Genomic DNA, 14,118 nt, shown 5'->3' on the forward strand with positions numbered 1-14,118 from the left:
GCTCAGGAAATCCTTGGTAGAATTCAAAAGATCATTAAAGTGGAGAGAGCAGATGCTCAGAGAGATTCTTGATAGAATTCAAGGATCATAAAGCTTGCGAGAGCATATGCTCAGACATTCTTGGTAGAACTCAAAAATCATAGAGGCTGCGAGAGCATGTACTCAGAAAAAATGCTTGGTAGATTTTAAAAGATCATTAAAACAGTGGACACGAGTGCAAAAGCTCTCGATAAAAGATAATATATTGAAAAATAAAAACGCGGGGATCTCGCGCAAAGCATTGTTTCAAATAAACAGACTATCCGAAAGAAAACAAGAGAAAATAATAACAAAAAACAAAAGTTGAACAAGAGTTTTTAATATCAGAAGATAGCGAGATTACAAATAAAAAGACTGCTTTTAAGAATCGGGAGTAACATCCGTAGCAGCAGGGGGCTCGTTTGGACCAGAGCTTGCGAGAGCGGGTGCTGAAGCAGAGGGAAGATCCGGGACGAAAGGATGGCCCGAGTCCATTAAAGCCACCGTAGAAGGAGCGTGAGATGCATAACGGTTCAAGGAAGCAAGCATCTCTTCTAAGACCCGGGACCACCAATCGTGGTCGAGCGGTTCTTCAGGATTGCCCTCCCATCCGGGAATCTCATCACCCAGCTGGTCGAGCAAGGAACCTATGACTTCAGTGGGGTCGGGGTAGCCATTCCTTTCGGCATACAAGCGGACCCCACGTTCGAAGTAACCAACCCCTATGGAGGCAGCTTTGGAGGCAAAGTGCATCGATAGGGGATAGTTGTTGATCAGCGCCTCGCGATACTTGCTCAAAAAGTGTTGCCCGCTGGGTGAACAGAGTGTTTCGTATAGCCCTTTCGCCCTCTCGTGCGCCACGGCTCGGATGCACTCTATCTCCATATTCTGCGTGGTCTCGCGGGCCACGGCCATCGTCTGTTCTTTCTCCGCCTCCAATCTCCTGACCTTGCTCTCAAGGATTGACTTCATCTCCCGATATTTATCGGCCTCCATTCGAACCTTCTCATCCGAGGTCTCCTTAGCTTGCTTCAGCTGGCGAGCATAATCTCGCAGTTGAACCACCTCCACTGACTTCTCGTTTACCTCCCTTTTGAGGCGATCTACCTCAACTTGGCGAGATGACTCATCGGCACCGAAGCCGTGAGCCAAAAGCACGTTCATCTAGAAAAAATAAAACAACATTAACAAAAACTAAAATTTCAAATACAAAGGTCTAGTGAGCAGTAAAACGAATTATATGAAAGAGGCAATTAAACATAAGGAGTTGCCGGTTTACCTGAGAAGCATGAAATAGCATGCGAGCATGCTTCTGCTCGGGGGATAGCCGCTCAAGAGCTTGAGCATCCTCAGTGCATCTCAGTTGGTCAAAATGCAACAGTAGGTCCTCCATAGGAATATCTGGATGGTAAGACGACAAAAAACCACCCTCTCGGATGCGAGAGCGCTTGGAGGCGAGAGAGGTCTCTTCATTCTCGGGCATACCTAGAGATTTCGGCCTCACCAATCCCAAGCCCGAGGGAGTCCTCTCGGCAGAAACCGACAGATCAGGCGTGCCTCGGGCAGTGTTCTCGCTATCCAGCTCGATTATGGGTTCCCGTGTGGCAGCTCGCGGAGAAGCGGAAGAGGCTCCCGGAGCTACACTGGTTACGGCCCTGTCCGGGGAGGGTTGGCGAGCTGAAGGAGCGTGACTCGTAGACTCAGAAACTTGGCGGGAGGAGGACTGCGCTCGTTGTTTGGCAAGAGCTGCCTTCATGGCTTCTCGCATCATCTCGCCTAGACAAGAGAATAATGTTATATAAATGTGAGAAGTAAAATTACGTAATAAATATGAAGGGGATAAAAGTACCAAGAGATCGAGAGTCAGGGCAGGACATAGCCCAAAGGCCTGAGCAAGCGAAAAGAGAAGGAGTAGCAATTAATTTCTCGACATCCCATCGCTCGGGAGGGGCGCGAGCCGCCAAATGAGCAAGGAACGGCTTACAGCCTGCCGACACCGGCACGGGTGTCGGAGAGTCTAAAAGAAATGAAGTAGGAAAAACCTCGGGGAAAGGAGGGCGAACAAAGAAAAATCTTTGGGGCCAATTTTGAACTTTGTTAGACAACCCGCTAAAAAGTCCTAATCGCGGGCGAGAAGTTAAATGGAAAAAACCTGAAGGGGAGTGGTTTATAACGAAAGCTGAATGAAATAAATCGCCGGTCGGATTGATGCCTGCTTCGAGACAGATTATAAAGAAAGCGGACATGAATTTGATAGAATTGGGGAGAAATTGGTTAAGAGGGACTTTATATTTGCTGGCCACCGCAAAAAAGAAAGGATGAATGGGAAGGGATAAACCTGCAAGAAATTGATCTAAATACCAGGTACTGAAACCGAGAGGAGGATGTAGGGAGTCTTGGTTAGGATCTGGAAGGGCTATGTCATAAGACACATCCAAACCTTGTCGGATGAGAAGGTCGGCTATGTCGTCCGCATTAAGGATGGATTTAACAGGGACGGAAGGAATATGTATGGTGGGCTCTCTCGACTTAGGCTCGCGTACAACCCCGCGACCTTGGGACAGGGAAGGAGCAGGTTCGTCCGCTTTCCTTGTCCCGCGAGAGGAGGATTTACCCCGCACTTTGGAGAGCACGGTTTTCTTTTTTTTCTTCGGCACGGTGGCGCGTGAAAGGCCAACCGAGGAGGGTGGAGGAGGGGCCTCTCCAGAAGAGGAAGAAGAGGAAGCCATGGATTTTTGAAGAACGGAGTAAAACAGAAAACCACAGAGAGGAGTAAATGTACCTGGGGAAAGAAGGAAAGCCGGAACAATCGTCAGAAGAGGTAAGAGAACGGACGCCGGAGAAAGAAGAACGGACGCCGGAGAAAGAAGGAAATAGCAGAAGAAAGAAAAATGGAGAAATGAGGAAGAGGGGGGCTATTTATAGTGGAGGAGATGGCGACATGAAGCGACGGCTGCACGGTTACCTAGGGCAGCCCATGCGTCGCATTTAATGCGAAAAGACGGCTCTCCTTGAACGAAGAGTCGCGACCTCGGGAAGTTCAATCGACCAAAAAAAAAAAAAAAAATAATAATAATGGTATATATATATTTTCGATTTTCCAGGCGTCAAGGTCGAATACAAGGGAGTTTACTCGCAAAGGACCTCAACTCGGTCCTCGCGAGTAGGGGACTAGTTGATTCGGTAAAGAATTACTATCTTGGCCCATTGAAAGAAGGCCCAATAGTGGCCCAATTATTGGGAGGCCCACGAGAATCCACTCCAAGGCGAGAGGAGGGGGATTCCCGCTCGTTCAAAAAGAGGGCGAGAGCTAGGAGTATTATCTAAAAAGAAGAGCAACACCGCCGACGTAATTTAATGCGTGTTTTCTCAAAATGTCAGGAATAGCAGAGAATATACAGACTAGGTGATTCGGTAAATCATTGTTCTGGGCCTATCTAGGAAACCTAATCGAGAGTCGATCTCGGGGAACGAGAGGTAAGTTGTTCTCAGTGGCGAGAGGGCAAATGGGAGATTTGTAAGATATGGTCTAAGATATCTGAGGCAATCGTCTTGCATTTAATGCCCCTCTCCTCAAATGTCAAAAGATGTCAGAGAATATGCAATCTAGGGAATAAGCAGCTCACAACACTATTCATAACACTGTTCACCGAGGGGACAGGTAAGTTTAATTTAATAGTCATTAGAAGTGACATCTAAAAGAGGAGTGGAGTCCGTGTTTGGAATCCGTTCTCAGGAGCTCTTCCTATAAATAGTAAGGATTAATTCATCAGAGGATCATCCTTTTTCCATAATTACAAAACATATAATCTATTCTTTAAAATCTCTTAAAACCAGAAATATACTGATTTGATCGTCGGAGTGCTAACTCCGGCCTCAGCCCGGTTTTCCTTGTCTGTGTTCTTATTTGCAGAATCCAGAAGATCCACCAACATATTCGGATCCAGGAGATCCATCAGCTTATTTGGTTGAATCACCCCTATTGTTTGGATAATTACATCTACCCCTTAACTATGATTTTTTCTTACACCTCCACCTTTATGGTGTCAAATTCAGCACAATCATCTAGATTTCATGAAATGTGCTCTAGTTTGTACTCGATTTATGCAAAAATACAGTTACTGATGCATCACAATATGATATATACAAGCCAAAAAACACATATTATGATCATCTTGTTTCAAAATGTGGAGTTCGAATGGGATAAAACGGGTACAAAAGTGATTATATTCTATATAATCCAGAAGATTCCACTAAATTTTGTAGTTAAGGGGTACGGTGGTTGTAATTACCCAAACAAGAGGGGATTTTCGTAATTTGACCATACCTCAGGGTGGTTGTAATTTACCCTATATAATATCGTATCGATCTCTAGATTAAGTTTGTTACGTACGTACAATTGAATTAGCAACGGGTTCCTTTCCTGCAATTGAGTGCACCTGCAGAAGTGGTGATTGTTCCTACAAGAGAATACGGCCTTGCGCTTAAACTCGAAGCCCTTGCATATGTGGACCCCGCCCCCGACTGCCGGAAATAAGCTCCGTTCAACATTAGGTCGCCTTCCGACCTCCAATTCCAACGCCTCCACTCACTTTCCGGCGCATCCTCATGTTTTGTCACCTATACATATTCATTTCTTATTAGGATTCTTAATTAATGTGTATTTATCTTAATCGTCACTAAAAAAAATCGAAAATACTACCGTAATATTTATGTGGATAGAAAAGGATCATTTAATTAATATATTTTTAATATAAACATATATATATATATATATATATATTGTAAATAATCATGTGTAACATCTAACTATCCGATAATATACCTCTTTTCTGAATCGTAGATTAGGTGCAAGAAACCTATTTCCTTGGCTATATATAGTAGGAGAAGCACTCCCACCAATTGCATACATTTCCCAATGGGTATAATCATTATTTACAACATGAAAATAACCATGCCTGCACCTGTGTATTACTCAATTTCTCAACGAATTAATTAGTATTTAAAAAAAAAAACCTCCTGAACTTAAGTTAAATTACGAAAAATACCCTCACGTATCCGTAATAATCAAAATTCCTCTCTGATTAATTGAGAAATAAAAGAAAATATTTGAAATTTTGTAAAGTCTGTTCCCTGAATTCAAAAAGAATCCGTGAAAAGTCACACCGTAAGGCGTTGATGTAAGATTGAAAAAAACATTAGGGGTTTTTTGATAATTACGAATAGGTGGAGTTGGTTTTTATAATTTAATCTAAGTTTAGGGGGTTTTGGTAATATAATTTACCCTAAAAAATGCAAACTAAATAAATAAAATGATTAAATTAAAAAAGAATATTTAAAAATACCTAGGCATCCTCTGAACTAATCCTTCTCCAAAATGATTAAAAGCAATAGTAACCTGCATGTTCTTATCCTGCACGTAACCATCATTATGCCCTAACAGCATCACCTTATCGTGATTAGTGAAGTAATTATTCGAAATTGTGATTCCGGTGGAACCCTGAATCGCATCTATAAGCCCGTCGGCGCACTTCGACAGCGAACAATGGTCGATCCATATATCCCTCCCGCCGAAGATCGCGACGCCGTCGCCATCCGACTCCTCCCACCACCCCGCATGGCGGGGCGAGTCCCTGATCACGGCGTTCCCCGCCTTCACGCAGTCGTGGATGTGGATCCCGTGGAGGATCACGTTCGTCGCGTGGTGGATGGTGACGCACGCGCCGCCGGCGATGTGGACGGTTGCGCCGCGGCCGTCGATGGTCTTGTGGGAGTTCACGACGAGCTCCTGCTTGAGCTTTATGACCATGTCGGCTCGGAAGATTATCCATAGCGGCTCGAATTGGATGGCCGCGTGGCGGAGGGTGCCCGGTTTCGGGTTGACCGGGTCGTCGTTGCCCGAGTCGGTCACGACGTACGTGCGGCCGTCCCTGCCGCCAACTGCCTTCTTGCCGAAGCCGATGGCGCAGTCGGCTAATCGGCGGCGGCGGGTCTCCCAATTGGGGTCGCACCGCCAACAATCGTCGATTGGGTTGCCGGTTGAGCAGGAGATGTAGCCCAAGTTCCTTCTCGATGCATTGATGCTCCTTCGAAAAAATAAATTCGAGTTGTTAAATTACAAAAGCGTCCTCGATAATTTTTCTTATTACTAAAAACCCTCTATATAATATTTATTACTTCGACTAGTAATACTTGAAATTTTTTAATATGTTACTTACTGTTGTACTTCTCGGACCGTAATATCTGGATCATGACGAAAGGATGAGACGAGGATCGGAGTTGCAAGAGTAATTAATATTAACAAGAATAATAATAATTGAGACATTTTTGTAACTTATTAATTGATGAAAATATATGATATATAATTTGGAATTAATAGACAAATATATAAAAAGGGACAAATTAAAGCCGTAATAAATGGCGTGATTTAATTGGGCAATGTGGGGCTCCTTTTGTTTTCAATTACTAGAGTTCACATCTTCTCGTGTTTAATCAAAGATATTTTGATTTGTTTGTCAAATAAATTCGAAAACTATTAATATTTTATACATTTGCAGCATATATATTCACGGTTATATAACTATAAAAGACCTATATTTCAAAATAAATAATGTGCTGCATGCCCAATTGGTGGTGAAATATTAAAGTCAACACCACTAACTGCGGAAACGACTTTTTGACTTTCAAGTTTAAGTCATCATTTTGTTCTAAAGTATACATTTCACATTTTGTCAAATAATTGTTTTTGAGTAAATTCAAGTTTTTTACGAGAGGAAGTATATGGGAATTCGTTTCTCTAGGTTTCACTCGACTTGGTAAAGAAGAACACTCCGACGATTAAGTTAGTATATATTTAAATATGTAAGATGAAAGATTTATAAAGGAAAATGTATCGAATATCTAAGTTTTGCTTCTAGTTATACTTCCCTCTTATCGGATTCCAAACCTATCTCTCAAAATAGATTGAATTGTGTCACCTCTCTGATCATGTTACATTGCCACACGTTCCATGGTAATCCGGACAATCATCATCATTAGACTGGCCTGATAGTACCTTTTTTTTTTTAGTAAATTCAAGTTCATTATAAGGGAAAGTAGGGGAGGGGGGGACTACTCGAACCCTAGACCTTTATCATATTGGTAAATGTTAGGTACCAACTCTCCTAATGAGGGTTGGTGCCCGAGAGTACCTACCACACCTCCAAGTCTGCTTTTAGGTGACGTCTCTTGGTACGGAGTTACGGCCTCTCCCTTTTTCTACCGCGGGCAGACATCCCAACATTAAATGTTAGTGTCAGTGCAATAACAACTGAATGGGTCAAATCATTAAATGCGCCATCCATGGTGACGACCTGTGGACTCGGCATTACTTCTGATCTCGATCCATCAGCAGTAAATTTGAAAGGCGAGCCTTTTAGTTGGGCTTGCCGCCTTAGGACTGACGAATTTGGTCCAAAATCAATTGGATTTTATATAAGGGTATGGTAAAATTAAAGATTTGATTTGCATAGGAAGAAATTGGACTCATAGTGAAAAATTAGAGTTTTTATTTGGAATGGCCCAAAAGAAAACCCCAATGTAATTTGTTTTTGTTTTAGCCTCGTGAAGGATTGAAATTTTAATAGGAGCTAGCCTTAAATAGTGCCCAACTTAGGCTTTGTTATAAAGTTAATATCTCCAAAAATTGTATTAAAATAATGCACTTATTAGCTTTTACTGGTATTTTTACACGTGATTGGAAAGTGGCCATTAAAAACACATCAAAACTATCACGTGTCTCTTGTTTTTTGATCTACATACATAGGCGTTATTTTTATGCTCACTATATATAATATATATCGGGTGAATTTTTACCGTTGTTCTACACATCAATGCATCCATTAATTACCGGGTGTAGCGTAGAATAGACCACTATACACGATAGGGAGAGCGATGGAGAGATAATTTCCTTGTTTTAGTGTTAACAATATCGCGATAAACACGAACTTGACATGTTTATATAAATAAGATAAAGTCTGGTAAAGGATGATCACCTAGCTGTTGAAGCAAGTCATGAGCTTGTGTTAATTGATCGTAGTTCGGATCTATTGTCAACGCTTGCCAAGTAGAAATTGTCACACATGATCAATCTATTGTTATTTACGTCTATGATTTGCAAATTATTACACGTGAGTATAAGTTTACCCAATTTACATATATAGTTGATGCGATCCAGCGAATTTCTTCATTATCAAAAAATAATAATTAATAAGATAAAGATATAAAACGAGGTAGATATTTTGTTTAGAAAGGAGATCAAAAAAATTGGAAAATCATCCAATCTATCAAATGAAATCTAGAAAGCAAAACCTATCTTGATCACAAACCAATAACACGGGTCCACGTGGCGTTGGAAAGGTACTACTCAGCTGATGATCGTCTTCCAACGGGGACAATGAAATATACACTGAACCCCACAAAAAAAGCCCCTCCACTTTTTCCACACCTTTTCCAGACTCTACTACACTACACTAGATTGTTCCCCAATTTCCACACCGGCGAAATTCCGTCGCCGATCAGAAATTAAATCCACCGCCGATCGTTTCCTCCAATGAACAATAAACGCCGCCCTAAAGCTCGCAAATCTAGAATTAAGGCTAAGAAATCCAAGTTCCTCAGCCTCCGCCTCCAATTTCCGCCGAATGAAAGTACTATTAAGGACACCAAACCGGACGGCGGCGTGCGACCTAAAGCTACCGCCTCCGCCGCCAACGACGACGCTGCGGCGGCTAATAAGTACTCGCCACAGCTCAATTCGTTCCCGTTCGACACGGAAAGCCAGGTGGAAGAAAGAGAAGGACACGATCAGGAAAACGTAGCCTTATTTTTCTCCGCCGCTGACGGTGGCGCCACCACACTCACCGGACTTCTCGACAGCTCCGCCGCCGCAGAGTCCAATTCGTCCCACAATTACAACGATAGTTCCAGGTATATATGTATATATATAATGATCGAACCGCGGGATTCGATAACTTTGTAAAAATGTTGATTAATCAGATCCGAATTAATTAATTAACGATTTTCGGTACTGGTTGCAGGGTGGACTATTTGTCGCCGTCGTCGGCGTCGCTAACGTACGCATACGGCGAGGAGAGGGCGGCGCTCGTACGGACGGCGCTGAGGAGCAGAGATCGGGATTCCAGCGAGGATAAGTGGGTGTGCTACTCGGAGGTGGTTGAACGGAAGAAGGTGATCAAGGAGGAGGAAGTGACCAGCAGCTCCGCCGTGGATCTGCGGCCGGGCGACGGCGGCGGCGGTGCAGGAGTGATCCGGCGCGTGTCGTTGAAGCTGGATTACGAGGAGATAATGAACGCGTGGTCGAACAAAGGACCGCTTTACATCGACGCAGATCAGAGTTCACAGATCGTTCCCGACGTTAACCACCACCATTTTCTATCGCATGATCCTTCATCCAATTACGTAAGTTTTATCTCTATTTTTTTTAATTATTAATTAATCACGGTGTGTTTGTCATTAATTTTGTTAATTAAATAAGTAATAATCACCCACGTGAGTTTTGAGAGAGAGTAAATAAAGAATTCCCCATGAACTTTAATCAAATAGAATTCAAGTAGTTTGATTTTGTTTATTCATATTTTATTATTAATTTCCTCATCGAATTCGAGTTTGAGCTGAGTTTCGTAGGTTATCATATACGGAAAAGAAAACATCATCAATTAACATATATCTAAAATATAGAGTCCAATTTGATGAATTATGTCATTGAAATGCCTACACTCGGTTAAATACATCGGATGGTTTTTAACCATTGATGTGGTGAAATAATTTTTCACTAACCACACATACACATGTGCAGATCAACGGTTAATAATGACCCGATGTGTTTCACCAATATATTATCAAATAAAACCCCTTGAACATGAATATTGAAGGTGGGCAATAAATGGCATTGACCCTTTTTTTCGTGTTTGGTGTTGCTATCTTTTTCAATTAAGGGGTCCATTACAACTAAGTGATTAACACAATTCATGAAATAATTCCACTTGTATTATATTGTTATATATCGATTGTTACAAACATTAGTTTATATATAATATATTTACAACAAATAAGGAAATTCAAAGTTACATGAATAAAAGGGAATTTTTTTTTATTTTTATGGCTAAAACTCAAGATATTGTATTTATTCAATTCTATGTTAGAAATTAAATGAATTGAAGGGGTAAATGGTAGTGTGGTACCACACATAAACTTAAACTCGTTTCACGAGTCATGGGCTCTCCCTTTAGGTATGGTTGGTGTTACAATTTCTAGTGAGAAATTGATTACATGCATGAGAAAGGTAAGGTGGTGTTGGATATTTGATGTTTGTGTATGTGCATTTTCATACAAGTTCGTTTGAATTTCTTTTATCGGGCTTTCAAAGTTGCGTCTAACGTCAGTATTCAAATTTGGTTCGTTTGGCAGGGAATTAGGTGGGGATACGGTGGTGGAGGGTTGTGGGCAGTACCGGAAATGGTGGGAGAAATTGAAGAAAATAATATTAATAATAATGGTGAAATAATGAGAATAAACAATAATGGAGAAGAAATAACGAAGACGATGGGGCAAAGAGAAGCGAGTGTTTTAAGGTACAAAGAGAAGAGGCAGAATAGGCTCTTCTCAAATAAAATTCGTTATCAAGTTCGAAAGCTTAATGCCGAAAAACGCCCTCGCCTCAAGGTATATTAATATCTTTCTTTTAGAAAATAATTATTTTTTATCATGATTGTTTGTTTATCTAGCTTTTTTTAGTAATTAATGGTTGGTTGAATTGTTTTTGCAGGGTCGATTCGTTAAGAGAATTTGAAGGTTTGTGCTACACTACGGCAAAATATCATTTTCTACTCGAAAATAGTGTTTTATTTAGTATTTATTTTCACTAGTATATATCACGTGTGTCAATAATGTGTGTGACGTGTATTGGTGAAATAAAAATGATAATGAAAAATCATGTTATAATAGAGTGTCGATTTTTCTTGTAAAAACATTATAGGGAATAAATGATATTATTAGCTTCCAATATTGGAACAAAATTAGAAAAATAGATCAATATATATATATATATATATATATATATATATATACACACACAGACACTCACAGTAGAACCTCGATAAATTAATAACCTCGCTTAAATAATAAATTTTTTCGGTCCCAACTCGGGGACAACGTGATAAATTAATAATTCGCTAAATTTATAAGATAATACACATTCGAAAAATTTAAGAAGCCCCGTATAATATATAAATTAATAATGCATAAAAATAATTCTTAAATTACATGGTATAGTACATATTTTATAAATCTATGAAAGCTCAATACAATATAATTTAATTGTTGCTTGTTTCTTGTTGAAATTCACATTACCATCAATCTCGTACCTCACTTTTCTTAACATGGTTAGAACTTTCGGTATAGTTTTCTCATAAGTCAACATAAAATCGTTCTATACCATTGCTGCTTTAAGAGCTTCCGTTTGTGAAACGGGCTCTATAATGCATTGAATGGTACAATGAATAATATACACGTAAAAAATAAAAAAAAATGTACTTACTGAAAATATTAATAAAAGTAATTTCATAAATTAATAATTTATTAATTAATGTATAAATTAATAATTATTAATCTATCGATAAGTTAATATTTCACTAAATTAATGAAATTTTGATGGTCTCAACTGTATTAATTTATAGAGATTTAAGTATATATATATATATATATATATATATATATATATATATATATATATATATCTTATATTTGGCAATATATATAATTGATGCTTACAAAGATCAATATTAAAATAGTTTAATTTTTGCCTCCCATTCTTTATGTTACATGTTTGATGGAGCAAAATTTGCACTCTCAATATCTTTTTTCGAACCCTACTCCATTGACAACCAGAAAGGGTCATCTATCGTCGGAACTATGACCCTCAATTTTAATTGCGTCGTCAACGTTACATTAATAAGCGTTAATACATTTGTTTATATAGGGTTTGCCGATAGTTATTTTCCTAACTGATATGCTAAATCCCACATGGAAATTACTAGATTCGGTACATAATAAAATTTATTTATCTCTCTAAAATCTCAAACGACGTCTTTTTCTCTCCCGAAACAAGTTCTTCTCCTTGCACAAAACATCATAAAAACAGTACCATAATTCCAGTTTCGAACTTGAAGAAAATCTTCTCAAATTTATTCCACGATCAAGGTAATCATTCTATCTCAAATTATGTCTACTAATTAATAGTACAATAGGTTTTTCTTCTCTTTTCTCTTTTTTCTTTTTTTTTTTTAAATTCAATTCAATTTTATTACTTGTCAATATGTGGTGAACGATAGAGGGTGATGAAAAACCTACCATAAAATTTCACGTCCATGGCAGATGTGGGATTTTGGGAGGGAGAGGGGGGAAGGCGGATGGTGCGCCTGCCATAGAAAGTTTTGAGGGCTGGGGGCTGCCATGAAATTCACGTCATGGCAGGTGGTGGGGTTTTTTTTTGGGGGGGGGGGGGGGGGGGGGGGGGGGGGGGGGGTTGGGGTGGGCGGCTGGGTTGGATGCGGTATTTTTTTTTTTTTTTTAATTTATTTATTATTATTATTATTATTATTATTATTATTATTATTATTATTATTATTATTATTATTATTATTATTATTATTATTATTATTATTATTATTATTATTATTATTATTATTATTATTATTATTATTAATTCATATCAATTCAATTATTTATTAAATTTTTAATAAATAAATGTTATAAATATTTTAAAATGAAATAATTAGAAATTTAAAATATTGTATACATGTTTAATAAATATGTAATAATTAATAAATATATAACTTATTTAATGAATACTAAGTAACTTTTAAATATTTAATAAATCCTTAATTTATGTTAAATGTTTTTTGTAAAATGTTTAATAAATAATTTCGTAATTGTTTTTTTTTTTTTACAGATGCCTCGTCGACCTAGAGCTGACAAGGAACAACGAACATGTGGTAGATTAAAGGACCGTATTGTTACAATGTCCGATCGTAGTAAAGCAAAAGCATCTCATAATGCTCGGCACCATAAGTCTAGCAATTTTTTTTTTGGATGACAACAGACACAGTGATCGTATGGATATTGTCGGAGAGGGACCCTCATCGCATACCGTCGATGATGAGTTTGAGTATCCAGACATTGATGAGCACCATTTATTTGATGATGAGGCGGTTGATAAGCCGGTTGATGATCCAATTAATGATGTAGCTGAGGGTAACGGTGTTCCCGTTCAAGGTGTTGGTGTTACGGAACCTAGTCACCCATGGAAGTTGCTAGAGCCAACACCGGGAGGGCCTAAGATTATCAATATGATCCTGAGTTTTGGTTCTCATATTGCTTTTGATATATGGATGGGCAAATCGCGTGGTGTGTTGAAGTGTCAGTCTCGCATCACATCTCTTCAGACTTGGAGAGGCCCCACTGATCGAGATAGTTTAGAGTTGTTGGAGCAATCGGGGTTGTACCAACTGAAAGATTGTACATTTGCTTATCATAATTCAGCATTGATTTCTGCATTTGTTGAAAGATGGCAGCCGGACACGAACACATTCCAAATGCCGTTTGGAGAGATGTCCATCACCCTCCATGATGTTAGTTATATCATGGGATTAGAGCTGCTTCTCGTTGTTTGTGTGCTCCGCTTTCAAATGTGCGCAAATGGTTTGGCAATAAAGGTCCAACATATGGGGAAGTTGTTGCACTTTGCAGGGATAATGACTCCGCTGAGACTCGTGCTCGAAGATATATCTTATATCTTACCGGCTCCACATTGATCGTTGAGAAGAGCGGGGGCATGTTTAAGTCGACATACATCCCATTGATTGAAGATATTTCGAAAGTCAATCAATATTCATGGGGTTCGGGTGCATTGGCATATTTGTACCGTCAGTTAGGTGCCGTTTCGCGCGCCGAAGTAAAGCAGATAGGGGGTCTGTTGGTATTGTTGGAGGTACTGATTTTAACTCATAATTCTTTTATTTATATAAATATTTTATTATGTGG

The 14,118-nt window shown here is 39.3% G+C and overlaps 2 protein-coding genes across 2 annotated transcripts; one reads left to right on the forward strand and one right to left on the reverse strand.

Annotated features, from left to right (window-relative positions):
- Positions 1-4,355: 4,355 nt before the first annotated feature.
- Positions 4,356-6,372, reverse strand: LOC105960881 (pectate lyase). Its single transcript, XM_012985094.2, has 4 exons — positions 6,237-6,372; positions 5,364-6,104; positions 4,844-4,982; positions 4,356-4,638 (listed from the first exon to the last, which is right to left on the reverse strand). Exons 1-4 carry the CDS (start codon positions 6,341-6,343, stop codon positions 4,423-4,425), a joined length of 1,203 nt encoding a protein of 400 aa, XP_012840548.2. The 5' UTR covers positions 6,344-6,372; the 3' UTR covers positions 4,356-4,422.
- A 2,018-nt stretch (positions 6,373-8,390) lies between these two features.
- On the forward strand, positions 8,391-11,102 carry LOC105961023 (uncharacterized). The gene is made up of 4 exons (XM_012985253.2): positions 8,391-8,985; positions 9,096-9,477; positions 10,486-10,740; positions 10,844-11,102. Exons 1-4 carry the CDS (start codon positions 8,609-8,611, stop codon positions 10,865-10,867), a joined length of 1,038 nt encoding a protein of 345 aa, XP_012840707.2. The 5' UTR covers positions 8,391-8,608; the 3' UTR covers positions 10,868-11,102.
- The last annotated feature ends 3,016 nt before the right edge of the window (positions 11,103-14,118 follow it).

Source organism: Erythranthe guttata, chromosome 11 (genome assembly GCF_056151865.1).
Source record: "Erythranthe guttata isolate IM_541 chromosome 11, IM_541, whole genome shotgun sequence".
Classification (NCBI taxonomy): domain Eukaryota; kingdom Viridiplantae; phylum Streptophyta; class Magnoliopsida; order Lamiales; family Phrymaceae; genus Erythranthe; species Erythranthe guttata.

Excerpts from the sequence above, each read along its gene's own strand:
- LOC105960881 (XM_012985094.2), bottom strand. The coding sequence starts at position 6,343 with ATGTCTCAATTATTATTATTCTTGTTAATATTAATTACTCTTGCAACT. Across the intron at positions 4,983-5,363 it reads TTAGTTCAGAGGATGCCTAG|GTGCAGGCATGGTTATTTTC; the intron begins GTATTTTTAAAT and ends AGTAATACACAG. Across the intron at positions 4,639-4,843 it reads ATCTACGATTCAGAAAAGAG|GTGACAAAACATGAGGATGC; the intron begins GTATATTATCGG and ends GAATATGTATAG.
- LOC105961023 (XM_012985253.2), top strand. The coding sequence starts at position 8,609 with ATGAACAATAAACGCCGCCCTAAAGCTCGCAAATCTAGAATTAAGGCT. Across the intron at positions 9,478-10,485 it reads ATGATCCTTCATCCAATTAC|GGAATTAGGTGGGGATACGG; the intron begins GTAAGTTTTATC and ends TTCGTTTGGCAG. Across the intron at positions 10,741-10,843 it reads AAAAACGCCCTCGCCTCAAG|GGTCGATTCGTTAAGAGAAT; the intron begins GTATATTAATAT and ends TTGTTTTTGCAG.